This window comes from Fusarium poae, chromosome 4 (genome assembly GCF_019609905.1).
Source record: "Fusarium poae strain DAOMC 252244 chromosome 4, whole genome shotgun sequence".
Taxonomy (NCBI): Eukaryota; Fungi; Ascomycota; class Sordariomycetes; order Hypocreales; family Nectriaceae; genus Fusarium; species Fusarium poae.
In genome coordinates, this window is record NC_058402.1 from 8,072,690 (window position 1) to 8,100,300 (window position 27,611).

The following is a 27,611-nucleotide window of genomic DNA, read 5'->3' on the forward strand; positions in this document are numbered from 1 at the left end:
CGATCCGCGGTTCAAATGCTCCGACACTCGGGAAGCATCATAATTGCACCGAACGTATCAACCATATCGCCCATCATTCTGAGGCTTAATTGGGTATCCCGTCGTCACCAAGTCATTAGAGAGAGTTGCAATCGCGATCTCGAAGCTTAGAATGGAAGCTGGCTAGAGATGGAGATAGCAGGGTTTGATGACCTGGCTAGAGGTTTAGCGTGGAGACTCCCGACAGGCCGATGCTGATCGGATGACGTAGTTGACCGATATGTCGGATCGATAGGCGAAACATCATTAAAGATGAGGTTGACGGGGTATCTGGATCAGGTACGTAGTGATAGGAATCCCATTTGACTGGAAGATAACTATCCCCAACTGCCTGGTAAACGACACATCCTCAAAAAGATGCAAGTATCGCGAAGCTTGCACTTGTCCATAAGTTTGTTGAAAGTCGTAATTCTTATGTCACTCGTGTCCAGTTTTAGGGTAACTCTGGGAACTTTGACGATCCACAACCGTACATAAGTCGTAAGAGTGTCGTTGCTGTTGTAGGGGATCCTCAAGACCAGTCTGTTCACCACGTCAGAGCAATGGAGCTTGTCATGCAGTCAGACTTGTCAATGGTCAACTAAACAAAGGCGATGTCGGCTGGGTGTCAATGCACAAGCATTTGTTTAACTGCTGGTTAATGCGATTACTTGTTTATTGCTTACATAGAGTAACCGAAACCTTACATAACCTACAAAACCTTCCTTCAATTAACCCACAAAATTACCTAAATGACCCTTTCTAATTCAACCTTATATACTAATTTCCTTTACTATAGCATCTTAATTACTATTATAGCCTCTTAAAATAGCTCTTTAAGCTATACTATATACAGTAACTTATCTCTTAAGGCTTTTAGAAATTTCTTTTTATTTAATAGAAGGTTATTATCTTTATAGAAGGTATTTTTAAAGGTTTTAAAAGCTTTTTTTTTATTTTTTAATTAATTAATTAATTTTCTATTTTTTTTAATTTTTTTAAGTTTTTTAATATTTTTAATTTATTTAATTAATTTAATTAAATAATAATTAAAAAAGGCTATTTTAATTAATTAAATAATATTAAATTTATTAATATTTATTATAGTTTTTACTTTTATATAAATATTAATCTTATTTTTATTTTTAATTATATTAATAGCTATATAAATAATATTATTTAAAAAAATAAATTTATATTTATAATATAAATAATAAAATCTTTATATATTTTTATATTTAATAAATAGTTTTTTATTTATTATTTTATTATTATAATTAAAATTAATTAATAATAAAAATTAAAATAATAAATAAAGTAAATTAATTAATAAATAAATATTTAATTTTTTATATTTAAAAAGTTTAAAAATATTTTAAATTTTTATATTAAAAGAAGGATAAGTAGATTATAAAGTAAGTATTATTTTTATATTTATATAAGATTAAGGTTACTCTAAGAGCCCTATTTTTCATAATGAAGCTATATCTATCGATTTTGTATTAGACTTCGAGGGATACCTATATCAATTGACTGCTGGTTAATTGTTTAGATCAAATCGAGACGCGTTACTTGTATTCAAGATTGGTCAAATACGATTTCGAGATGCAACACTCGTTGAGGCTTGTAATTATTCATCTTGTGTTGTCGCGGCCGTTGTGAGGTAATAGACCGTTGGTTGAACGGGGACCACAATCAGTAAATGTCAAGAACGCCTTCGCAACCAGTTCATATTTGTGCTATGAAGCCGCCATTACGCCATCCAAAGGCAAAGGTGAAGAAAACAACAAAAGAAAGAAAAAAAATAGAAGAATAGAAGTGACAAATATGGCAACTCGGTTATATAGACCCAGCTCAACGCTCCTCGTCAATATCGTCAAAGAAATGCAAAAATGCGATGATCCTCGTGGTATTGGAACTCGCCAGATTGTTCAGCCGTCCATCCTTTTGTTGGTAGGGACTACCTTTTGTTTTTCGGTTTGTACCAGACTTCATATACTCCGATCAACCCATCTTGACATCGCCGCTGGACTCTGTTTGAGGCAACACTGGTTTTTCATCTTGAGCGCGTCGCTTGCCCATGCGGTCAAGCCATGATTCAGCGCTGACGATTGTTCCATCAACAACACCACTGACTTGAACAACCATGTCCAATCCCTCCTTGGCCAAAACCAAGACTTTTTGTGCACCTTCAGTTAGAGCAGAGTCGCTGTCTTGTTGACCGTTTGGATTTCTGTCCGACATGGTAGCAATGCGGAATCGCTGGGGCAAACTGGTGAGATGACGTCGCACAAGAATTCGTGCGTTCTCGGGTAGTGCGCCTCCGGCGTATTTTGAAACAGTGTTGATGGCATCGCGAAGAGTCTTGAGAACGTCACTCTTAAGACTCGAAATACGAGCTACAAGTACAGTTCGAGATTCTGTCTCCGACCCTTGACCAATTTGTTTCCCGGATCCTTCTTGTGGCTGAACCTTTTCATACTGTTCCAAAGTTGTCTTCAATGCCATGATGACGCGAGAAATGTGATCATTGGCCCATCTAAGCCATTGGAGGCAATATTTGAGACTGCGTAGACTCTCCTCACTCATGGCTACACTCAAGCCAGAAGTGGACATAATAAGACGTGATTGCCATGCACTGTTGGGCCGAGAAGGTCGGGGAGAATTCTGAGCATCTGTCTCAGTATATGCAGGGGATCTCATTTCATCGTATGCAGGAAGAGTGTCGACAGTACTTGTGGTTGACATGCGACGAGAAAGAGTCCTGGAAGATGGTGAAAAGGCGTCGTCAAGCTGCTCATCAGACATCTGCTGCATCCCTTCACTTTCAAATCGTTTGTTGCTGACTGCTTCGTCCTCGCTGTCCACCTTGCGACGTTTCTTGCTGTTGCCAGTTTCGATATCAGATGTTGAGCTATTTTGTCGTCGCCCAGCACCTAAAAACCATCGAACACCACCTTCAACACCAGTGACTCGACCAACAGAGCCAACGGTGTTTGCAATTGGTGTTAAATATCCTTCAACATATTCGGCGCCTGATCGAAAGCGTGGTGAAAAGTTCTTGGCGCCTCCATAAGCAGAGGTAGCACCTTCGATGGTGCTGGCCAGTAAAGGGTGAGTTGTCGTCAGAAGAGATAGAAGCGGTTCCGGCTGTGGGGGTTGCGATCCGTTCTGAAGTCCGTGAGATGGTGGGCTGACTGGAAGCGACGAATTTGTGTGGGGTGGCGATGATATAAAATCTACAACGGTTAGTAATGGTCAATGGACATATAAAACAAACATACCTGCTCTCAAATCTCCAAGCGCTTCAGCTGCCAGTCGTACATCGGGATCGTCAAGACTGACGCTCCCAGCTCTCGCGTCCAAAAGTCGATCGGGCGATGCAGCACTAACAGCACTGTTGCTGCTCGCATCAAGATCCATTCGAGTGGGGCTATCGATGGATTGAAGTCCCATGGGTATCGCATGATTCGGGGGCATCGGTGGTAAAGGACCCCATGCTCTCGGCGGTTCGAGGGCCATTTCACTTCGGAGAGAGCTGATTGAGGGCAGCTTTATATCGTTGTCGACTCCAACACGAGCCAGAGGTGGTAAAAACGCCGACGGGTCCGCTGTAGGGACATCTGGGAATTCCCTTGAGTTGGGTATCGCAAGATTTGAATAAGCCGGAGGGGATAATGCCATTAGAGAAGGTGACGGCCGAGCAGGTGGTGGTCCGAGGGGATGGCGAGACTCGGTCTCACGATCGCTCGGAAGCATGTGATTACGCTCCATGGCGCTGGTCGGTGATAAGACGGATATGTCAAAGAAGCATCGAGTGAAGAAAACGGCCAAGGGCCGCAGAAACAATAATTATTCAAATTCAGGAAAAGAAACAAAAGAAAGAAAAGGTAACGATGACGGTAACGATTTTAGTGTTGAAGCAGAGTGAAAAGGTTGGGTTGGGTGGGTGAGATGGGAATGAGAATGAGAATGAGCGATCGTGGGGGGAAACGAAACCTGGAAGGAAACGAACGTCAGGCGCTCGCGACTTCCTATCGTTGCGCTGCAGGGACCGGCTGAGCAGAGCCAGAGGAAGCCAGGGAAAGACCTAGGGAAACCCACTAAAAACCGGGTCGGTTACAGTGGCTTCAGGTGACTTGTTATAGACGTGGTGGGGAAGAAACCCGCTAGAAGCCTGCTATATTGGGTCAGACAGGGCTTTAATCTCGTCGGGGTCACAGGATATCGACATGAAATTGGACAATGCGATGGATTTAGAAAAATTGTTGGGGAAGCTCGGTTGTTTAGTTAATGTTCCTGAGCATCACAAGATCAAAAACGTCGCCAACTCTAATTGAATTGCACCGCACCTACAAAGAGGTCAGAAACTGTACCTGAAGGCCGGCCTAGCACGTGTCAAAACTGGGGAATGATGATGCACCGACATCACATGCAAGACCAGATCTTTGTGGTCAATATTGTTAAGCGGGTCGCCCGAGTCATGACCAGATGGACTAACAAGATCAACTCTAACACATGCCTCAAAGGGTCGCATTTTTATCCTGATGCGTTTGAAGGTTGTTTTTCCATCCAATAGAAGGATACCCTCAGAGATAACGTCAGATATGGCTTGCTTGCAAGTTGCAACTCAGGGTTTAACTAGCCGCTAGAGACGAAATCAGTGCATCAGTTTTCGGTCTATAAACCTGACTTTTTGACTGTTTGTTTTTGTACTCTACAATTTGGGGGCTGATTTCTCTGTTACATATCCATATACCCACCCACAGATAGCTTTGCTCTTGAATGCCTCTTAAAGTAAAACACCACTTTACTTTATCCAGACCAGTCGGCTTTCGGCTCTTTTACCGTCGGACCTCTATCTGATCCCGTGGATTCGTGGTTGGCTGTTGTTGAGACAGCATGTGAAGTTTATCAGTAAGGTGATGTAGGTAGCTGGTAGTACCGGGAAGAGGAGCCCTCGTTTATCCATGTTGGTCAAGGATCTAGTCCCTGAAATGCACGGCAGCTTTTCGTTCCATGATGCACAAACGAAGCAAGCCCAAAGCATAATCTCAGGTCCATGTCGATAACTTGCAGGAAATGATGTGTTTAAACATGCGTTGCCCAGGGCGGCAGAGTCGGTCTTAGGTTTGAGTATTTCTAGAGTTCTCTTCGCGATCCAAACATGTGCAAACCGAAAAAGAACAGGAATTGCCACTTTCACAATCGGAACCAGGGTATTTCACTCGACAGCAGCGTCGCCAAGCATAATTGATCCTCGGTTCATCACCCCAACAAAAGCTCATGGGCGAAAAGTGACAGTCACCTGGACAAAGCCACCCACCACGAAGCAATTCTACCCCAGATCAAGACTGAGATCGTCGGCGGCAATGTCTATCTCTCTCATCCCTACAAATCACTTTACGATACAGACTAAAAAAAACAAGTCTGCAAGATATGTCTGGCTCCTCTGACACCGCCCAAGCAACGTAAGAAATATACACGGGCAGTTCTTATGGATCCAAGTTGTTTCCCTCTCCGCACCACGAAATCGCAGCTCACATCAACGGCTCCACGGCTGAAATGACAGAATGTCACTCGGTAGCAGGCTAGATAATGGTCTGCACTGTCTAGAGGGTGCGTTGAAGAGAAGAAGAAATAAAAAAAGCACGGCGAAAAACAAATCTTTTTATCAAGCTTCTGGGACTCCACTGTACACGTGATCTGGAGCTCGAAGCTTTAGCTTCCATGGTACCCCACCAATATCCGATATTCTACCGCGTCGTCACCAGCATTTGGAATGACCAGGCTGCACCCAAAAGATGCCAGCGAAACAGCTTAAACCAAAAACCTATTTTCAATTATTGCGCCACGGACCATGATGATTGACTGCGCTTCTCTATAGTCCCCTTAATTACCTACTCTTCAGTCTCTCCTTTCGCCGTTTACAGAGCTTGGCTGCACATGATCTTTGCGTCTTAGACTTGAAGCCCGTCGCATCTTATCGACAACACCTCCTTTCCCCTGGTATCTCGACTTGACCATCGCCAAGACCACATCATGGCTTCCGCACTATTCTTCCTAGACCTCAAGGGCAAGGTTTGTTAATCACTGTCTACCATTGATTATTGTCGCTTATTTTAACGCTTGTAGACCCTTCTTGCTCGAAACTATCGTGGTGATATTCCCATGTCAGCCGTCGAAAAGTTCCCTGTACTCCTTTCAGAAGCTGAGGAAGACTCCTCTGCTGTTCCACCATGCTTCTCCCATGAAGGCATCAACGTACGTCTTTCCTTGGATGTACCTACACCGCTAACAGAATAGTACCTCTATATCCGCCACAACAACCTCTACCTTCTCGCCCTCACGAAACGAAATACCAATGCCGCCGAAATCCTATTGTTCCTCCACAAAGTCGTCGAGGTCTTTACCGAATACTTCAAGGCGTTAGAAGAAGAGTCCATTCGCGACAACTTTGTTATCATCTATGAGCTTCTCGACGAGATGATGGACTTTGGTTACCCTCAAACAACAGAATCCAAGATCCTCCAAGAGTACATCACACAGGAATCCCACAAGCTCGAGATCCAAGCCCGACCACCCATTGCCGTCACAAACGCCGTTTCGTGGCGATCCGAGGGTATTCGCTACCGCAAGAACGAGGTCTTTCTTGATGTCGTCGAGTCCCTTAACTTGTTGGTCTCTGCAAACGGAAACGTCCTCCGTTCGGAGATTCTTGGCGCTATCAAGATGAAGTGCTACCTCAGCGGCATGCCCGAGTTGCGCCTGGGCCTTAATGATAAGGTCATGTTTGAGACGACCGGTCGAGCTACCCGAGGCAAGGCTATCGAGATGGAGGATGTCAAATTTCACCAATGTGTACGACTATCACGTTTCGAAAACGACCGCACCATCTCCTTCATCCCCCCTGATGGCGAATTCGAGCTCATGTCCTACCGTCTCAACACTCAAGTCAAGCCATTGATTTGGGTAGAGTGTGTCGTCGAGTCTCATTCAGGATCCCGTATCGAATACATGCTCAAGGCCCGCGCTCAGTTCAAGCGTCGCAGTACCGCCAACAATGTCGAAATCGTGGTTCCCGTTCCCGACGATGCCGATAGCCCTCGCTTCCGCACAAACATTGGATCGGTTCACTACGCACCCGAGCAAAGCGCCATTGTCTGGAAGATTAAGCAGTTTGGTGGTGGCAAAGAGTTCCTCATGCGCGCTGAGCTGGGCCTGCCAAGCGTGAGGGGTGACGATGAACAAGGTGGTGGTATGATGGGTGGTTTTGGTGGTAGCATGGGAGGTGTTGGAGGAGTAGGCAAGGGTGCTAAGCGACCTATCCAGGTCAAGTTTGAAATCCCTTACTTTACTACAAGTGGTATTCAGGTTCGGTATCTCAAGATTACCGAGCCCAAGGTACGAACCCTGTGCATCCTTGTTGATCAAGCTAACAATCATAGTTGCAATACCCTTCACTCCCATGGGTGCGATACATCACTCAGTCTGGAGATATCGCCGTACGACTTCCTGATGCAGTCTGAGGTCAGACAACAATACTTACACAACCATAATCGAGCCGTGGATGATTCACCGTGCTCAATCCGGTCAAGCATACAATGTTTGACCAGCTGACGAGATGGATATGGGGCAGAGCTGCAGAGCAGGAAGGGCTTCATACATCAAGGAATGAATAATAGACTAAAGATCAATCTATGCATCCATGTTGACCATATCTGGAGTGTCTCACTCTCGAACAATAGCGCTCTGCCACTCTAGGTTGAGGAGCCGCTCTGGTGTTGAATATTGGTCATCCGGGTCAAGAAACACCTTGACGATGAAACCTGTGGGATCATCCGAAGCCGTTGAGGGATCTGTCATGGTTAGCAACTGTCAGGGTTCGAATGTTGAGTACTTACGTCCACGGGGCGCATCAGTGCTCAACCATTGCCCATGCTTCCATATCCGATTATGGCCCAAAAACACATTATGTACAGAAGTATTACTCGGATCACGTGCTGCACTCAACGCCATGAGTCCTAGAATAATGGGTAATTCTCCTCCAAGACCTGCTGAGCGTGGTACACTAGACCGCGGGGATCTGTATGTCCTGGGTACTAAGCCAGGCATCCAGCTGGGGCCGCTGCCTGCAACGTAAAGTACCGGGCCACCTCCAATGCCCATACGACTATTGATAGTAGCAACTTGAGATAGACCAGGACGACTTGTCGGGTGGAATATGCGTAGGAGCTCCCAGTGCCCAGTAGAAACGAGAGGATCATGATCTACCACCATTACAGGGAGCTTAGGGTTGCAAGCAGCCACTCCAAACGTTTTGTATTCCTCAACTGCGTAAAGCATATGCGTATGATCCAAGACGTAGCCTCCTTGGCCATCATACCGCAACAGTTGACCTTGTGGTACAGAGCTTGGGTCCCGATGCCAGTAAAAGTCTGGGGCTTCTGTGACATCCCCATTACAGTAGCGCATAACTCTGCTCGGGACTTCACCTCCGTATTGACTTGGCGAACGAGGTGGGATATGGTGCATATACGAATCCCGTTCTGGGTTGTTGATGATGAGCTGGTTCGTGATGAACAGAAAACCCGGGACAGCTGGTTGTTGTTGACTAGACGAGCTCCCCTTTCGTCCTGAGGAGTGTTTTGTTGATTTACTCTGAGATTAGTTAGTCGTAGTAGTAGGAAAACTCCAAACAAAACTCACATACCGACTTAGACATGGCTGGTTGTTTGAGCGTTTGCAACACTTGATACCCGCTCGAGCAGCAGCTGCCATCTTTATAATGTCTCGAATGACCCCAACGAGTCGCAGAGCCGCATTCCTACAGGTTCACATCTCGGTCAATACCACACCCTCAATAAAGGGTATTTCGACCTTTAGACACTGCACACCCTTGTATGGTCTGGTATGACGACATAAAATCGGCCGTCAGCTCCAGCTATAGTCTGCCAGACATAGTCTCCCGCTCAGCACCATCGGCAAGGCTCTACTGCTCAAAGATTGGTGGCACTTTGTGTTGGTTATATGCAAGGAATACCCCAGTCCATGTGTGCACACACTTGCGGCCCGGCCCCCTCTCATGCTTGCTGCTCGACACCTATCCAGGTAGGTCGCATAGAAGCGGTTTTGATTTGGTGATTGATAATTTTTGGATCATCTTGAGCGAGTATGTAGCCTAAGATTGTCTTGATTGTTGTCTGATCTGCTCCAAGTCCCTGTTTTTGCGACCCGCCTGGTGACCGTATACAAGTGAATCGTCATGGCAGCCTTGACTTTGACTTTAGCCAGGAAGATACCCACCCGGCAATAGAGCGATGCTTAAATTGAATGTTGATCTTTTGGCCTTGATACCTTGACCATAACGTTATTGAGACTTGGCAACGTCCTGTCTGCATGTGAGGCCAGAGTACAAGGGCTTCGGCGTTTCCGTCAAGATGTGGTTTTGGTGTGTCTGGTCGTAGGTCGCGTGGTAAGAACGTGGAAACATGTGACTCTGGAAAGCGACCAAAGGGCATCATTCATTGTCTCTGATGGTGGTGATGTCAGGGAATAGCAGTGCAGCCATGATGTTGATGTTTATGAGCTCGCTTAGGCGTTGAGGGTGGCGGTTTGTTGGTAAGATGCTCTCGATGTAACCGGCATCGTCGATCAAGGTGAACGTAGCAAAGCTTGTGGCACCTTGGAGCTCATGTTTCAGGTTCCTTGAACAGCCAACACATTGTCCCACAATGAAATATTGGCACGCGAGTGAGTATTGATGGTTGAAGTAACTGTGAACAAAGACAGCTCAAGTAGATTTTATGCAAAGTTCCGAGTAAATTCTTCGGTGACCCTGTCCGTGTATGTAAGTAATAGCAGCAGCACTTCAAAGATTGCTGTTCCTGGGCATGTTAGCAAGGTATTGACAGATCCAACTTCTCAAGGTCGGTTGTGTTTGGGAGTAAATCTGAAAAGTAATTTCTTCAGGCATGTATCATTTATATATATAAACGGTCGATTGTAATTGTAATTAGGGCCTCACTTGCCTCGGCGGATGGTTCGCAACTCGATGCCTTCTGCATCTCTTGCATGAGAGGAGAGAAAACAAGAGCTGTCACATAATAACCCCGCGTGCAATCAGCCTGATCGCTTTGTGCGCTTTGCTGGGCCAGAGTCATCATCCATTGTCATCTCGACATCCTCAGAGAACGCAGCGATTGCTTCATGAAGCAACCTCTTCTCCCCAAGTCTGACTACAGTAGCCATGCGAGCTCGTTGGTCAAGGTTCTGACCGTTGAGTAGAATCTGATCCTCTGAAATGCTTGTCGGGTATCTCGCTGCGAGGGCCTCCAATGACTTGACCAGTACAGCTTGGTGAATCTCGTCCCTCTTTCTCTTGTCTGCTATAGCATCTGGCTGTGCTTTCTTGATACCCTTGAGGAATGACTTGAGTTGTTCTTGAAGATCTTCGGGCATGCCTTCGAATTTGGCAGGTCCAGCAAAGGTGCCGTCCGAGTTGACCTCGCCTGTTTCGCGCTCCAAAACAAATGTATCCTCAAATTCTTCCTCTTCTTCAAACACACCACGCTACACAAGTTAGATGGGCCAAAGTTTGAATGGGTCAAGCTTACAATTTGCTCCAAGATCTGGCTTGAAATGCCAAAATTGGTCAAGACTGACTCGACAACGTCCCACGGAATCTCAACCACGTCATAACGGGAATGCTTCTCGGTAACGTATCCGTATCTTCTCAGCAGCTCCGAGTTGGGGTGAGGTCCATAGTAGTTGAGGATTTCTTCTCCCGCCTTGATAGGTCTCAAGCTAGTAACAGTAAGACTCTCTTCCTCGTGGTTGACGTGCGCCTAGGTCTGTTAGTTTTGTCGACAACCCACAAGATTCACTTACATTAAACTCAGCATCAGCGTTCAGGATATCCGCCATAGGTACCATGCCCATCATTGACTTTCCTTCACGATCCTCAACCCATTCCTCAGTCTCCTCCTCTTCCTCCTCGTCACTTTCAAGATCAAACGCATACGACATGATGGTGCTGCCCATTCGGTGAGCAATCTCAACAAGCTCTTCATCACTCTTGCTCTCAGCATTGAAGAGACTTGAGTTACTTCGAATGATGGGAACCAGGGTCTTTTTGAACATATTCTCCGCATCCGCTTTACCGATTTTGTGTCGCATGTGGCTGGCTTGTAGTTGATCAAGCTCATTCTCGGACCAAAACATGGGTGTATCGAAAGACGAAGGAAGCACGTCAAAGTAGGACTTCCACTGTGAGTTGTCTCCTTGAAGGTATTCGTAAATCATGATGAGAATCAGAGAGCTCCAGGAGTCCAGTCCAGGAACGTCATCCTCGTCAGGTTTGTCAAGATCAAAGACATCTGGGATTTTCTTTGGAAGTTCCGACGTCTCTGTGTTGATGATTCCATTTCTGGGGATAGTAAACAGAGTTGTTCCAGCGGGTATATCTTTGAGAGCAACTACTTTTGTAAGCTTGATCAAGTTAGCAGCTGAGTGAAAGACTTACTTATCCCGCGACCAGCATTGCGATCACGCAGGTCGACAATTTTGATGTCATCAGAAAAAGTCGAACCTGGCAGGGATTTAAACCACTGCAAAAACTTTTCGCTTGCACCTTCAAAGATTGTGGAATTCATTTTGTAATAGTTGAATGATGAAAGAATGGTCAAGAGGTTGATGATAAAACTTTTTTTTGTTGGTTAAGGCACTACCCTGTACGACTAATTACGACTTTTCACTCCACCCAGCAAAACAAATCAAAATGTTTCTACAATTTAATTAAGTTGAATAATCAATCGCTCACAACGCCTAAATTGACATGTTGTTCTTAATGCTCGTCGCCCTCCTCTTTAACCGTGGGACCTCCATCTTTTCCTTCCTTTGCTTTCTTTATCTCTCTCTTCTTGGGCCGTAACCATTCTTCCATACCCTCTGGCCAATAGACCCTATCTTGGGGACCGCCCATACCAAAATCCTCTGCGCTTACAATCTTTTCTGGCACCTCAATGTCATCCTCGGCTTCACCGTTGACTTCATCCGTCTTCTTCTTCGATTTCTTGGGCTTCTTCTTCATGATCGCCTTTCGTGACTCATCTGGGCGTTCGTGAGGTACAATATCATTAAAGGTGTCCCATCCAGGCAACTTGAAAGTGCGCATCAATTCGAAAACCGCCTGCTCCTTGTCCTTGGCTTCGATCATGAGATCCATGTCGGGTGCGCAAGGGGGAAGCGTCTTGACTCGAGCGGAATGTTTGCGACGATCTCGTGGAGTGACTGCAGGAGAAGTTTGCTCACTGTAATGCATCTTTTGAGTAATTCCTTTCTTGGTCCAGGTGGCGCGGATGCGATCATACAAGTCCATGATGTCTTTGGAACCTTCTCTGATGGAAGAGTCAAAGATGATGTTGTGGTGGTGATAGTCGAGCACGAGGGGAATGTTGAGCTCTTCACAAACAGGCAACAAATCATGGACACTCCATGCAACGTCGTCATTCTCCAACACCAACCGTCGCTTGACACTGTCGGAAAGCTTTGCATAGTTCTCTCGGAACCGGTCAAGAGTGGCGGCCTTGTCACCGTAGGTGCCTCCCATGTGAAGGATCATGACAGCATCGCGGTTGAGTTGCTCGGGTAGTTTGAGAAGGGAAAGCATTTCGTCGTGATATTCCAAATCGCGCATAGCGGCAGTGACAACCTCTTTACGTGGACTGCCAATCTGTGTAAACTGTCCTGGATGGGTCGTTAGGCGGTGGTTCAGCTCTCCCGCCACTTTACCAGCTTCCGCTAGCACCTCAGATGCAAACGGGGCCAGTTTGTACCCGTGTTCCTGGTGACTGGCAAATGGAAACATCTCACTACTGAGTCTCATGAATTTGATGCCGTATTTGACGTTCCACCGAATCATCTTGACAATGTCTCGGGCATTCGCCAACCCCAACTCCTGCACGTACTTGAGACCTCGCTCATTGTCTGCAGGCTGAGATTTATCTGGGCGGTTCTTGGTCGCATGTTCCGGTTCGTCTGGATTCGCCAGAGGGTGTCGGTGCTCGAGAATTGAGGCTATGCGACAGGTTCTGGAAGAAAATACAGGTGGCGTCGCGTTACGCAGATATGTATTTAAACAAGCCTTTATGGGTCAGTGATGTGACGTGTAAGGGTTTAACGTCTTGTACTCACATATCCTAGTCGCCCTTTCCATGGCAAGGGAAGTGTTTCGCTGTTTACTGGAGGGGGTCGATCGGCACCTCTACCAACACCGTCTTCTTCTTTGGCTTCTTCCTTGGCATCGGCCATATCGCCTGCAGCGAGTTTGGCGTCATGCTCATCCAGCGGTCCTGTGTCAACAGGCTTTGACTTCCCGTTGAGGTTCCCACGAGTAGCGATTGTGTCATTGTTCGGCTCGTACACTTTTGGGCGGATGCCGGGTTCCTGGGAGAGTTCTTTCTTCACATGAAGATCCGACGATTCAACTGCTAGTCGTTGTGTTCGAACAGCATCCTGTAACTTGTGCTCCATCTCACTCAATTCTCGCATGGCTTCTTCAACACCTTCTCCTGTCTCCCACACAGCCTCCTTTTTCTTTGTGTTGGTCAGTTTCAGCGGATCAGAAGCCATCTTTGTAACATCAATCTTTGGCGTTCGTTCGTTGGGAGCTTCCTTTAATCTTCGACTGCTCCGCCTGGGATACGCATCAGGCATTTCGGGTATAGGAGGCGGTGGATGGGCGCCAGTTCTTTTTCGCTTGGATGTCATCGTCGATGCAGCTCTGCGATATGAAGGATGTGGCAGGAGGGCAAGCAGTCTTGCAGGGGGAATTGGGAGACGAGATGGCATGTATATCTAGCAATGAGAACAAGCGAGTAAACTGTTTGAGCCACAATATTGCAGTGAATTGACTGATCAAGTACTACCTGAGGATTACCTCCGTAAACGAGGTTGTATCCCATAACTTAAGGGTTCGTAGTCGGAGGAAATGGCCCGAATGGCCAATGACGCATGGCGCGTCATGCATGATTTGAGTACAATGATGTTGTAGGGCGAATAAGTAGGGCTATCGCTGTCATTATTTCCGGGAATGTATGGTAGCGCAACGGAATCAGTGAAGCCCCCTGCATCACCTGATAAGTCGGATTGGCTTTTTCGTGGAGCTTTTCTGGAAAACAAGACGATCGTTGGTCGGATTCCGCGATCCAAGCCTTGACTGTTTGTGATGAAGTCATCTCGACATTAGTGGGCGGGACATCGATCGCCGATCTGCCATCGCGTCCGTAGTACGTACCCTAGTAAGTACCCCAGTTTCTGCTCCGCTGTGACGCCTTCACCAATCCAGAGCGTATCCGTACAAACCTGCAGAAGGGTCGTTGAGAAAGCTCCGGAAAGAGTAAAGTTGAACCAATAGAATACCTCGGACACCGCCGAAGCAAGGGCCCTGGAAATAAAATGGCTGAGACTTTGATTTTCGGCATCGAGATGAATTAAGCATTCATAGTGTGGCTGCAGTAAATAGGTAGTAATGCATCTTCTCTATATTCGGCCATGGGCTGTTGTCGGATGACGATTAGTGATCCAACCAAGGCGAATATTTACCAGAAAGGTGACACATTCAATGTTTGCTGATGTCGAGGCATTCCCTTATAGTATGGAACCCTGCATACGGGACAGTCATATCGATCGATCAAGAACCATGACGAGAGACATTTCGAGTGAAATGAGTGCCCACATGAATTTATCGTCAGAATGTCGTCGTTTGCATTGGTGACCTCATTGTTGTTCTCTCAACGGTTCAGACTCGATATATTGACTTTGATCTTGTGAAAAACGTTTATCTTTATACCATTTGAGTCATAGTCACTCCCGCCATTCTGTGCTTGATTGGATTACTGACATTCAACTCTGGGCAGAAATCATATTGCGTCAACACCACCTTCTGGCCATCGCAATGCTATGTTTTATTTAGACATGGGAGCATGGCGGGGCGGGGCGGAGTGGGAAGGCGTCCATGAACGGTTGATAACGGAGGTCCAAGGGCGATAACAATGTATAATCCAAAAAAGCTGGCCTCTGGACTTTTAGACACAAAAATCAACAGCCTCGAAAGTATGGTTTAAATAGTATAAATGACCTAAGGATAATTTCGTCTCGAGGCTCGTTCTGATACACTGAAGACTATGCTGTACTGTGTATGAAATCCCGATAACTACAACTCCCACGGCAACCATTCTGAAGCGTGGCATAGTGGCCAGTTGAAGAGGCGTAGGTGTGTGGAACAAAATCCGTGTGTCGTAGCATTGTTATGATATTTCTCGCCACTCACCGACTGTAAGGGATAGTTTACTGCCAAGACTTGATGGTTTAATCAATGTGTCCACGTGCTTGACTTAACAAAAGATAATGGAAGTTGGAGTAAAAAATTGATATCAAAATTCAGGTATCGCAAGAATTTGTACAGATAGCGGGATCACTGGCGGACATGGCGGGATGTACAGGCATACACTACAGGGATAAGTCTTGGCAATAAATACCAGTTCTTATTGGTCCAATCGTAACTTTGAAGTTGCCCTGTGCGTTTTGATCGTTGTTAGTTTATGGGTCCGTCAAGTATAAGACTTTACTCTAAAACCAGGAATGCTTTATCTTATACTGCGTATTTAACCTCGGCGATAACTACTAGATACATCTTCTAAAGTAAAAGTCATATGAAGGAATAAGTTAAGAATTCTGCAGATAATAACATAGGTACTAATAGAGCTCAAACATACAGAATTACGTCAAGAGCTGAAAGAACCAGCAACTCGACTTCCACCTTCTACAGCCGATCCCTGGTAGCAATCCATCCACTAAAAAAAGTCATTGTCCAAATAGAATGTTGCCTTCAAAAACTTGGCTCCTCTCTAGGTCGCACCTTCTTTATGGTTATTTCTTGGCGTATCCACCTTCATCAAAGCGCCTCTTGCCTTGTTCCTCCTACCAAGTTCTGTCTGACTGTCGATCAAGCAATGTCACAACTTATAAGAGCCATGTCTCGCCGTCTCCCTCGATCTTTTCTCTCATCCTCAACTCAACAGTTTCCGACTAAATCGTGTCAAAAATGAGTCAGAAACCTGTGCAAGAGGCACCCCATGTCTCGGGCCAGTCCAACACTCCTATGTCAGCACCTGCTCATGCTCTCACGTATGAGCAGGTTGCCAAGGAGTTGAACGCCAATCTTGAAGATGGACTTACGGACCAAGAAGCCAAGAGTCGCCTTGAGAGTGCAGGACGCAACGAATTCGGAGAGCAAGAGGGTGTTCAGCCTTTCAAGATCTTTATCGGCCAGATTGCCAATGCTCTCACTCTAGTAAGTTATACAACCCGCCCGCTTCTCCTACTGGTAGAGAAGCTTTAGAGAAAACGGTAGAGTCGCTCATTTGTCGACTGATAGGTCCTCATCCTCGCCATGGCTGCTTCTTTCGGCATTCAGTCGTGGATCGAGGGTGGTGTCGTTGCTGCTGTCATTATTCTCAACATTGTCGTCGGGTTTCTACAGGAGTTTCAGGCTGCCAAGACCATGGACTCTCTTCGTGGTCTCAGCTCCCCGACTGCCTCAGCTGTTCGAAATGGCAACAATCAGGTTATCCCTACAGCCGAGATCGTCCCTGGTGATATGGTCGAGCTCAAGACTGGTGACACTATTCCTGCTGATCTCCGCCTCATCGAGGCCGTCAACTTTGAAACCAACGAGGCCTTGCTCACCGGAGAGTCCCTTCCCGTCAGAAAGGAGATCAACAGGGTTTTTGACAGTGAGACCGGCCCTGGTGATCGTCTCAACGTTGCCTACAGCTCCTCGACTGTGACAAAGGGTCGAGCTCGCGGCATTGTCTTCGCCACTGGTATCTATACAGAAATAGGTCAGATCGCTGTGGCTCTTCGTGGCAAATCCTCCAAACGTCGACAGCCCAAGAGGAACGCCGAAGGCAAGGCCAACGCTGCTCGTCACGTTGAGGCTTGGACGCTGACCAGTTCCGATGCTGTCGGTCGCTTCCTTGGGGTCAATGTTGGTACTCCCCTCCAGCGTAAGCTTTCCAAGCTTGCTCTTGTTCTTCTTGGAACCGCAATTGTGTGTGCCATTATTGTCATGGCCGCCAATGATTTCAAGTCTCAGCAGGAGGTCATTATTTATGCTGTGGCCACTGGTCTTTCTATGATTCCTGCGTCGCTGATCGTTGTTCTCACTTTAACAATGGCGGCTGGTACCAAGCGAATGGTCCAGCGAAACGTCATTGTCCGCAACCTCAAAAGTTTAGAAGCTCTTGGTGCTGTTACTAGTGAGTTGATCTCTTGCCTTGACAACAATAGCTAACCATGCAGACATTTGCTCCGATAAGACTGGCACTCTTACCCAGGGTACTATGATTGTCAAGAAGGCTTGGATTCCTGGCCGAGGTACATACTCTGTTGGGCAAACCAGCGAACCATTCAATCCCACTGTTGGAGACATCAGTCTAGCTGAGGAACAGCCAAAGAACATCAACTTCCGCAGTGAAAAGGCTGAAGGCACTCCCATTGACGCTGCTCAGGCTTCCCAAGACCCTGGTTTGATGGAGTATCTCAACGTTGCTTCCCTTGCCAACCTTGCCACTGTTCATCTGGTCGAGGATGAATGGCATGCTCGTGGTGACCCCACTGAAATCGCTATGCAGGTTTTTGCTTCTCGTTTCAACTGGAATCGTATGCGCCTATCTGGTGGTGAGAATCCCCGATGGCACGAAGTCGCCGAGTTTCCTTTTGACTCAGATGTCAAAAAGATGTCTGTTATCTTCAAGGACAGCAAATCTCAGAAGCAATGGGTTTTTACAAAGGGTGCTGTCGAACGTGTTTTAACGTCTTGTCCAACCTACGCTGCCGGTAACGAGATCCTTGAGTTCACGGATGCCGTCAAAGAGGATGTGATTGCCAATATGGAATCTCTTGCCCGTCTAGGCCTTCGTGTTCTTGCCCTTGCCAGCCGAACAGACATCCCCCACGTCGAAGACAACGAGGCTGAACTTGACCGAGGACTCTTCGAGAAGGACCTCGTCTTCCGTGGACTCATCGGCTTGTACGACCCTCCTCGTCCCGAGTCCGCTCCTTCGGTCAAAAAGTGCCAAGAGGCCGGCATCAACGTTCACATGCTTACTGGTGATCACCCCGAGACTGCTCGCGCCATCGCTCTGGAAGTCGGTATTCTACCTAGCCGTATGAATGAGATCCCAAAGGATGTCGCCAAGGTTATGGTTATGACTGCTTCCGAGTTTGACAAGCTATCTGACGAGGACATTGATGCCCTACCTCTTCTGCCTCTCGTTGTTGCTCGCTGTGCCCCTCAAACCAAGGTCCGTATGATTGAAGCCCTCCATCGTCGCAAGGCTTTCGTCGCCATGACTGGTGATGGCGTCAACGACTCGCCCAGTTTAAAGCGTTCGGATGTAGGCATCGCTATGGGGCAGGCCGGGTCTGATGTTGCTAAAGAAGCTTCCGACATTGTCCTAACTGACGACAACTTTGCCTCTATCCTCAACGCTGTCGAGGAAGGTCGACGGATGTTTGATAATATCCAAAAGTTCATTTTGCACGTTTTGGCTGAGAATATTGCCCAAGCCTGTACCCTTCTTATCGGTCTTGCTTTCAAGGACCGCAACAACTTGTCCGTGTTTCCTTTGGCACCTGTTGAGATTCTCTGGATTATTATGATTACCTCCGGTATGCCTGATATGGGTCTCGGCTTTGAGATTGCTGCGCCAGACATCATGGAGCGTCCTCCTCAAAACGTATGTATACCGTCACACTTGATTGAAACCTACTGACATGTAATAGTTGAAACAAGGTGTATTTACTCCCGAGTTGATGATTGACATGGTTGTCTACGGTCTTTGGATGTCCGCTCTCTGTCTCAGCTCTTTTGTCCTTGTCCTTTATGGCTTTGGCAATGGCGCCGCCGACATTGGAAACGATTGCAATAGCACTTATAGCGATGACTGCAAGGTTATTTTCCGGGCTCGTTCCACTACCTTTGCTTGCTTAACATGGTTCGCCTTGTTTCTTGCCTGGGAAATGGTCAATATGCGACGATCCTTTTTTCGAATGCAACCAAAAAGCAAGAAATATTTCACCCAATGGATCCACGATGTTTGGAGGAACCCGTTCCTTTTCTGGGCCATCATCGCTGGTTTCGTTACTATGTTTCCTATTATCTACATCCCTGGACTCAACACGGTCGTCTTTAAGCATGCTCCTATCTCATGGGAATGGGGTATTGTTTTTATTGAGGCTGTTTTGTTCTTTATGGGTATTGAAGCTTGGAAATGGGCCAAGCGTATCTACTTTCGCCGTCAAGCCCGCAAGTCAACAGGTGGTGTTAGCGACCTGGAGACCCGCGTATTTGGCAAATACTATAACATGGCTGGCGATAGTCGTGATGAGGAGAGTGGCGGAGAGAAGTCACCTGAGTAAAGGTTTCGTAAGTGAATGCTCACAAAGCAGGTGCCACGTTAAATATAGTAAATATTGAAACATCTAGTCTAGTATATGTATTAGGTATGTCAATTTATATTTAGTCAAACGAAACTTTGCGCTTCTCGTGATGTATCTGGTGATTTGTACATGCTTGCCAAGGCCTTCTTTTCTGTTGGTCTATTTTGTGTCCGGACAACAGGTGACGAAGAAATGTACACGACACTCAGGGCATAGATGTTAGCCATATCTACCATATGCAAGACAGCCTGTTCTTTCCAGAGATAAGCGGCCTCTATTCTTGATGTCGATAGGTAGAAAAGACACTCGTTTATCGACAACGCATCACGATCTAACAAAAAAATATCAACGTGTTGTTCTAGGAATCGCCAATGTACGTTTTACTGGTTCTTTGAGTTTTCTGCATAGACTATATCGGGAATAGCGGACAGGAGATGAAAACTGGCAAAACGTGGTTGGGTCAGTCTAGAATCTGCATCATCTGCAAAAGAGTTTTGATGATTTGCTGTATGCATATGTCTGCTGATGACAAGGTAACGTTGGCATGAGTGATATATGCAGGTTCTAGTCTGGACGGGCTAACTTAGTAGGTATTTCTTATCTTTACCTAGAAGAGTCTGAGTTTGGTAGCATCGTAACAAATAACGGTCCATTGTTTGTCTCCAGTAACTTTTGATCATCTGTGTGACCTTGTCTTTTGCAATGACGTAGTTTGAGGCCATCTAACCTCAATTGTTGATGACTATGAATTCGTCCCATCTCACATGCCTTTAGTGTTACCACCATAAATACCAAAAAAGGCTAGAATACAACGGTTCACGTTTGTACTCCTTTTTATTGATGAATCAATTCTCATCGCAGCCCAGTCTAAAAAGTCCCGTCAGGTCCTAATTCTAGTACGTACCTGTAGGTAGGTAGGTACCTACTCCCAGCCAGCCCCTCCAAATCCTGGGGTCTCAGACCACTACATCATTGGATCTTATAGGCCCCCTCCCCCCGCCTCTTTATGATCTGCTCACGAGGGTTCTGCAAGTTTCCATCTGATCTTTGATTCTCATCACAAGCGCAAACATCTACAGAATTCCCCCAAGTCTCAAAAGCATCTGTTTATTCAACACAAGACCAAACATCTCGAGCTTGGGCTTGAGCTCTGACTTGCCGTTAAACCCCTTTCAACTCAAGCTCTGTCTAGCAATATCCAAAAATGGCTTCCGCTGTTGAATCTCCCCCGGCGCACTCGCCTCCTACCAACCCTCCTCAACGCCCTCGAGGTACGTTTGCTACTCTAGTTTCTGCATGATTCCGTATCTAACAATACTCAGGTATCCTTAAGAACTCGTACAGGAAATCTCCTCCTGCTTCGCCCGAACAAGAGCACGCATCCAACGAAAAGGAGCTCACTATCGCCAACACGCACATCAACGCAGGTCACCGTCGCTCATCCTCTGGCGCTCGCCCCACAGGATCCCGAAGACAGTCCGGTGTCAACAGCTCCGCCGACGGCCTTGAACAGTCTCAACGCCTCAAGTGGGACGAGGCTAATCTATATCTCACGGAGCAAGAGCGCTCCTCTACTATGAAGATTACCGAACCAAAGACTCCCTATGCCAAACACTACGACCCGGCCGAAGACCCATCCGACGACGAGGATCCTCTGGCGGACGCTGGTGCTCGCCTTCAGGATTCACGTCCAAGCCGTGAAGATGACATTCCGGGCCTTTCGCTGGGCGAACCGGAAGAGGCGATCCCGGAAGCGGGCGCGCCGTCACCCCGCAGCGAAAAGAGCGTCCACGTCGACGACGAGAGCAGCATCGGCCACGACGCCGAGGAAGACTTGGCAGGCATGTCTCCCGAGGAGCGTGAAAAGCACCGAAAGTTTGAACAACTCCGCAAGAGGCACTACGAAATGAAAAATGTGGCCCAGCTTCTGGGCCACCCCGATGACCTCCCCGAAGACGAGGATGAAGACGACAATGTGCCGCCCATGCCACAGGTACCGCGAGTACCCAACGGTTCTGCGTAGGAGGATATTGCGACACAAGAAACACGGCAAGGATTGTGAACTGGCTAGGAAGGCATCATCAGGCTGGAGTTTTGAGGATATCATTACTGGGCGTTGGCAGAGGTTGAGGGGTGCACATTACTCGCTCGCTTTGAGGATTCTGATTGAGAATCGGAGACAGACACAGAAGGGCACATTATGGAATCGGTTTCGCATTCACGGTAGATAAGCATTACATTTCCTAGAATTTCATAATTTTTGGACCATGATCGTCTCGATGCCGTTGTTTTCGTGCTTCACAGTTGACCTTTTTCTTGTCTCACAACAGACCCTTTCGTGCGAGCTCAATCTTTCGCGCCGTTTCACCGGGACGGAATCCACCACGAGATACGCAGATACGTTGTCCTTCAGCAAGTTCGACCTTTTCTTGTTGGGCTTCCCAGGCGCAGGGACAGTGGTGAGGGAAGTGAACGCAAGCGAGGGTGTCAGGGCAGAGGTATTTATCGCAGACAGCTAGAGACGTCAGTAGTGTTGTCGGCCAGATAAAGAAACAAACGTACAGTTTTCGTAGTTTTGCTTGTAGTGGTTCGCATCGCTGGGGTTATTCTGTGGTTGATGTTGGTGACGCTCGTGGCCGCCCTGTTGATTAAACATTTGGTCGAAAAAGCCACCAAACTGGGCGTTGACCAGAGTCAGAAAAGAAAGAAAGGCGATGATATAGCGCATTTTAAATTGTTGAAACGAATCGCACTCAATCTGTAATGTAGGTAAATGTTGAAGCTCAAAGCTGTCTGTCATTATGCGATGCTGTCCACATCAATAAGACTCTTATCGATAAGATCGATGACTAAGCGCAAAAACTCCATCTCCAGAATTGCTCGCGGGACAGGCATTACTACATTGCAGCTCCAGCTAAACCTCAGCCCATATCTACCGAATTCGCCGGCCATGAGGTTCCTTGCGATACAGCGGCCGATATTGGCTGCTGTGGCTGGTCTTGCCCGGCCGGCCTTTACGCCCGTTGCTCCTCTGGGTGTGCAATTGGCCAATTCCCTCGTCCAGGGTCAAAGATTTGCCTCGGTCAAGTCACAGGGAGCCTACAAGAAGAAGCCCAAGAGGGGTATTCCCAATAAGTTGGGTGCCAAGCGAACAGGCGGTATGTTTTGAGAGTTTTGGTAATGGGGGAGGTTTGGAACTGACGGTATGTGATAGATCAATTCGTCATTCCTGGCAACATTCTGTACAAGCAGCGAGGCACGCATTGGTGGCCCGGCGAGAACTGCATCATGGGTCGAGATCACACAATTCACTCCATGGCTACCGGCTACGTCAAGTACTACCGCGATCCCGCACGACACCCCGACCGCAAGTACATCGGAGTAGTTTTCGACAAGAGCGACACCCTACCATACCCCCAGCACGCCGAGCGCAAGCGAAAGCTCGGGATGAGCGTCTTCCCCATCAAAGCAGCGGCCGCCAAGCCCGAAATCTCACCATCAGGAATTCCTTTCCAGGTTACCCGTGTCGAAGCCGGCGAGCCAGACAGATTACTCAAGCTGCGCAAGGATTACAGTTACCGTGAGGATAACTGGGCGATTGGAAAACTGGCCAAGACTACTGGACTCAAGACGAAGCGATTCAGGACGCGAAAGCAATGGTTCAGACATAGACGGTGGAGGCGTGAGAGGGAGTTGGAGGGGCAAAGAAAGGCTGAGGCCAAGAGGGCTGAGAGTGGTGGTGAGATGAAGGCTGTTAAGATGGTTAGCAAGAAGCAGGCCAAGAAGGCCGCTAAGAAGGCTGGAAAGAAGAAATAGGCTGGCCAAGAATAAATAAGCTGGTATCAAAGTAAAGGGGGCAAAGCATGTAGGATTTGTGTAGCAATTGTACATTACGAACTAAACGTTGACTGTAAAATTTGAACAAAGTGGACGCCGTTGGACGTTTATATGCTTATCCTTACGAGTTAAACGTCTTTGAATTGTAGCATAATTGTATGTCGTTGAAATGTAAGGACCTGGTGGTTCTGCAGGCATTTGGAACCTTGCATTTACAGCGTGGTGCAGCTCCTAATTCTTAGGGTGCAAAAATAAATGATCTGAGAGGACGGTCTAGGCCGCATAAACTGACCAACTAATTTCATCTAGTGTTTCTAGCGACCAATTTTAGAGAGCCCAAAGGCCTAAAGGCCTCTGCAGGTAGGGGCCGCGCTATACAGCTTCATGCGCGTCGCGTTTTTAGTCAATTAACCAATTCACCTTTGTTGGCGGTGCCTCAGGCACCTGGCCTACTCAGGGCCACCTCTTGTTATAACCTACTAGGGGTCCCTGGCTTAGCCTCCTAATATATATATACTTTGCCTAATATATAGATTATAATCCCTTAAGCTATATTTTACTATATAAAAAGCTATTAATTTTATACTATATTAGAGATTAAATTAATTACTTTATATATTTATTTAGCTTTATATAAATAACTTTTAAATTTAATAATTTTTTATATTTTATTATATTAATTTTTAAATTAATAATTTTTATATTTTAACTATTTTATTATAAAAAGTATTAATATATTATATAATCTTACTATTTTTTACTTTATAATCTTTATATATTTTAAAAGGAATTTTATTTTTAAATAGCTTTAAGAAAAATATATAAAAACCTTATATTAAGAAATTATTTTTAATTATATTAATAAAAAAAAATAATTTACTTAATTTTATTTTATTTTTATTTAATATTTATAGTATTATATTCTTTATATAAATATATAATATATTAAAGTTAAATTTATAGTTTATATATTAATATATATTTAAATTTAATAAAAATAATAAAGTATTATTATAAATAAAGAAAAAGTATTATTAAATTATTTAATTCTTAAGGAGCTAAATTTATTTTATAAGATTATATTAAATTAATTAAGTTTAATTATTAAATTAAAGAGGATAAATTACTTAATTATTTAATAAAGGTAATAATTATTACTTTAATTTATATAATTTTTATAAGAGATTATTTTTATTATTAAGTAGTTTAATTTAATCTATATAATTATAATATAATAATAGATTTATATATTCTTATAGAATAATAAAAAGCTCTAAAGGATATCTTAAAAGGCCCTTTTAATTATTATAACTAGATTCTTATAATAAAAATAACTCTTATAATATATAGATTTAATACTTATATTAATAATAATACTCTAGCTAATACTAATAATATTACTAAAAATATTAAAATTAAAAGAAATACTATATTAGTAAATATACTTATATAAAAAGCTATTAACTAGAATATTTAAAATAAAGTCTAATAATTAAGATAGATTATAGTATTATTACTATAAGAAACTATAATATTAATTAAGAAAGTTATTAATATAATTCTTAATAAAGATATATATTACTATTTATAATAATTCTTTATATTAAATTAAAAGAACTTTATATTTATAGATATTTATTATAATATATTATAAAAGTATTAAAAATAACTTAAAGCTAAAGAAAATAATATACTTAATATTATATAGGTAAATATTACTATAAATAGTATTAAAGAGTTTAATCTTAACTTTTACTTTAATCTCTAATATAATATCTTAATAGGCTATAGCCTTATAAAAGACTTACTAGTAAATATACTAGCTACTTAAGCTATTTTAAAAGTAATATTTAATATTAATATAATAAATATTTAATAAAGTAAATTAAAGTTATAAAATAAAGATAAAGAAAAAAATAAAGAGAAATCTAAAGATAATAATATAATACTTAAACTAAATAATCTTAAAGCTATATATATAGATTATTTTAAATAAAAAGGTCTATAATACTTTAATAAGAAATATTAAAAGAAATACCTAAAATTAAAACTAATATTATTAAGAAATTAAAGCTAAACTATATAAAATAGTAATAGCTATAATATTACTTAAGTAAATAACTCTAGATTCTATTATATTAATATTATATTTACTTAGAATATTCTAGATAGAGTATATAAGATATAGAATAATAATAATATCTTTTATAAAAAAGAATTTCTCTTTTTCCCCTTTCTTATTAAGATAATCTTTAGAAATTACTATATTAATTCCCTAAGAGATAATAAGGCTCTTATTAGAGACTATTATATTAATTCCCTAAAGGCCCTATTAGCTAGGGATAATAATAAACCTAATATTATTTATAGCTTAAACTGCAATTTAGCTAAAGAGAATAATTATCTAGAATTACTCTTAACTCCTTTCCTTTTAGTAAACTGCTAATAAGGTAACTTTTATTACCTTAAGACTAATAATACTAATAAGGTAAAGAATAATTAAGATCTTATTCTATAAGAACTTATAAATATTATTAAGGATTTAAAATATATTATTATATATATATAATATAACTTAGATTTTATTTATAAGAATTAATAAGATATTATAATCCTTAATAATAACTTATAAGAGGTTACTAGAGATCTTATTTATAAGAATTAATAAGATATTATAATCCTTAATAGTAACCTATAAGAGGTTACTAGGGACTCTATTAATAAGGAATAATAAGATATAGTAATCTTTAATAATAACCTATAAAAAGTTATTAATACTAATAATAAGGAACTATAAAATAGTAATTCTACCTTTAGTCCTATTTATAATAATAAATTATAAATTATTAAGAATAATATTAAATTATACCTATAATAATATACTAATATATAATTAATTCCTCTTAATTTTAAATTATAATTAATTAAAAATATCTTTTATTTACTAATAAATAGAATAATTATTAATAAAGATAATATATTAATAGACTTAAGATACTCTTTTTATTACTTTAACTATAAAAAATAGTTTATATTCTTAATAAAGGTTAATAATAATAAATTAATATAGACCTTAAATAGCAAAAGAATATATACTAGAGGCTATAGAATAATAAGAATTATTATAAATTATAAATATATTACCCTTTTAAATACTTCCTATATACTTAATAAAGTAATAAATATAATTAGCCTAGAGATATTATATTAAAAGAATATTATTATTAATAAATATAAAGATAAGTTATATAATAAGACTTATAATAAGAAGCTTATTAATATTATTTAAAAAAGTAATATTATAATAATAATATATAAGAAAGATCTTACTCTTTATAACTTTATAAACTTCTTAAAGAATTTATTTATAATCTTAATTAAGTATTCCTTTATATATTAATATTTAATTTATACTAAAAAAGAATAAATCTTAAAAATATATAAATAAATAAGAATAAAACTAAATATATTAAATATTTCTAATTTCTACTATAAAGCCTATTATAAAGGTAAACTAATTATAGAAATTTATAGAGAATTAAATATTAAATTATTTAAGTTCTTAGAATATATCTTCTAGGATATAATTAAATATAAATTAATAGGTTTTAAAGAAAGTAAATACTTACTCTATAGGGTAAATACTTATACTTCTTATTATTAAATTTTCTTTATTTAAAGTAAGGCTAAAATACTATTAAAGGTTATTATATAGATAAATAATATTAAAAAACAGTTTAAAGACCTTAAGGTTATTACTATTAGCTTTAATAATATAAAAGAATTTTATAAATTAATATTTAAAACTTAATTAAATATATATAGTATAAATTATTAATACTTCTTTCTTTATATATATAAATAAAATAAGAAAGTAAAATAAGCTAATTATTTAATAATTAAAATAGTATAAACTATATATATTAAGATAAGTCTCTTTAAATATCTTTAGCCTTTATTTATAAATATATTAGTATATATAAATAATTAACTTCTTATTAAGATAAATTAGGATTAAAGATCTCTATTATATACTATATATATATCTATTAGCCTATTATATAAGTTAACTCTAAATTATATTTAAATATAAAGATATATTACCTATATATAAATCCCTCTAGAATAATAAATAAAGTTAATAAAAATAGCCTTAAGAGTAGAAAAAGGCTATTTAATTAGTATTAAAGGTAACTATAGATCTATTTATAAGATTTAAATACTTAATATAAATAAAATTATTAAAGCTA

The 27,611-nt window shown here is 42.5% G+C and overlaps 9 protein-coding genes across 9 annotated transcripts; 4 read left to right on the forward strand and 5 right to left on the reverse strand.

Annotated features, from left to right (window-relative positions):
- Nucleotides 1-2,022: 2,022 nt before the first annotated feature.
- On the reverse strand, nt 2,023-3,792 carry FPOAC1_012745 (uncharacterized protein; the record flags this gene model as incomplete). The annotated part of the gene is made up of 2 exons (XM_044857093.1): nt 2,023-3,257; nt 3,303-3,792. 2 exons carry the CDS (start codon nt 3,790-3,792, stop codon nt 2,023-2,025), a joined length of 1,725 nt encoding a protein of 574 aa, XP_044704406.1.
- Nucleotides 3,793-6,060: 2,268 nt separating this feature from the next.
- On the forward strand, nt 6,061-7,547 carry APM1 (AP-1 complex subunit mu-1-Iike; the record flags this gene model as incomplete). Its single annotated transcript, XM_044857094.1, has 4 exons — nt 6,061-6,099; nt 6,154-6,282; nt 6,325-7,422; nt 7,467-7,547. 4 exons carry the CDS (start codon nt 6,061-6,063, stop codon nt 7,545-7,547), a joined length of 1,347 nt encoding a protein of 448 aa, XP_044704407.1.
- Nucleotides 7,548-7,749: 202 nt separating this feature from the next.
- Nucleotides 7,750-8,743, reverse strand: FPOAC1_012747 (uncharacterized protein; the record flags this gene model as incomplete). Its single annotated transcript, XM_044857095.1, has 3 exons — nt 7,750-7,877; nt 7,923-8,679; nt 8,732-8,743. 3 exons carry the CDS (start codon nt 8,741-8,743, stop codon nt 7,750-7,752), a joined length of 897 nt encoding a protein of 298 aa, XP_044704408.1.
- Nucleotides 8,744-10,140: 1,397 nt separating this feature from the next.
- FPOAC1_012748 (uncharacterized protein) lies at nt 10,141-11,672 on the reverse strand (the record flags this gene model as incomplete). Its single annotated transcript, XM_044857096.1, has 4 exons — nt 10,141-10,590; nt 10,635-10,865; nt 10,909-11,495; nt 11,543-11,672. 4 exons carry the CDS (start codon nt 11,670-11,672, stop codon nt 10,141-10,143), a joined length of 1,398 nt encoding a protein of 465 aa, XP_044704409.1.
- A 191-nt stretch (nt 11,673-11,863) lies between these two features.
- On the reverse strand, nt 11,864-13,788 carry FPOAC1_012749 (uncharacterized protein; the record flags this gene model as incomplete). The annotated part of the gene is made up of 2 exons (XM_044857097.1): nt 11,864-13,162; nt 13,213-13,788. The coding sequence occupies 2 exons, from the start codon at nt 13,786-13,788 to the stop codon at nt 11,864-11,866; spliced, it is 1,875 nt and encodes a 624-aa protein (XP_044704410.1).
- A 2,335-nt stretch (nt 13,789-16,123) lies between these two features.
- On the forward strand, nt 16,124-19,503 carry FPOAC1_012750 (uncharacterized protein; the record flags this gene model as incomplete). The annotated part of the gene is made up of 4 exons (XM_044857098.1): nt 16,124-16,372; nt 16,457-17,339; nt 17,383-18,821; nt 18,868-19,503. 4 exons carry the CDS (start codon nt 16,124-16,126, stop codon nt 19,501-19,503), a joined length of 3,207 nt encoding a protein of 1,068 aa, XP_044704411.1.
- Nucleotides 19,504-20,728: 1,225 nt separating this feature from the next.
- Nucleotides 20,729-21,547, forward strand: FPOAC1_012751 (uncharacterized protein; the record flags this gene model as incomplete). The annotated part of the gene is made up of 2 exons (XM_044857099.1): nt 20,729-20,795; nt 20,847-21,547. 2 exons carry the CDS (start codon nt 20,729-20,731, stop codon nt 21,545-21,547), a joined length of 768 nt encoding a protein of 255 aa, XP_044704412.1.
- A 298-nt stretch (nt 21,548-21,845) lies between these two features.
- LCL2 (Long chronological lifespan protein 2) lies at nt 21,846-22,252 on the reverse strand (the record flags this gene model as incomplete). The annotated part of the gene is made up of 2 exons (XM_044857100.1): nt 21,846-22,039; nt 22,087-22,252. 2 exons carry the CDS (start codon nt 22,250-22,252, stop codon nt 21,846-21,848), a joined length of 360 nt encoding a protein of 119 aa, XP_044704413.1.
- Nucleotides 22,253-22,369: 117 nt separating this feature from the next.
- Nucleotides 22,370-23,340, forward strand: FPOAC1_012753 (uncharacterized protein; the record flags this gene model as incomplete). The annotated part of the gene is made up of 2 exons (XM_044857101.1): nt 22,370-22,682; nt 22,739-23,340. The coding sequence occupies 2 exons, from the start codon at nt 22,370-22,372 to the stop codon at nt 23,338-23,340; spliced, it is 915 nt and encodes a 304-aa protein (XP_044704414.1).
- Nucleotides 23,341-27,611: the final 4,271 nt, after the last annotated feature.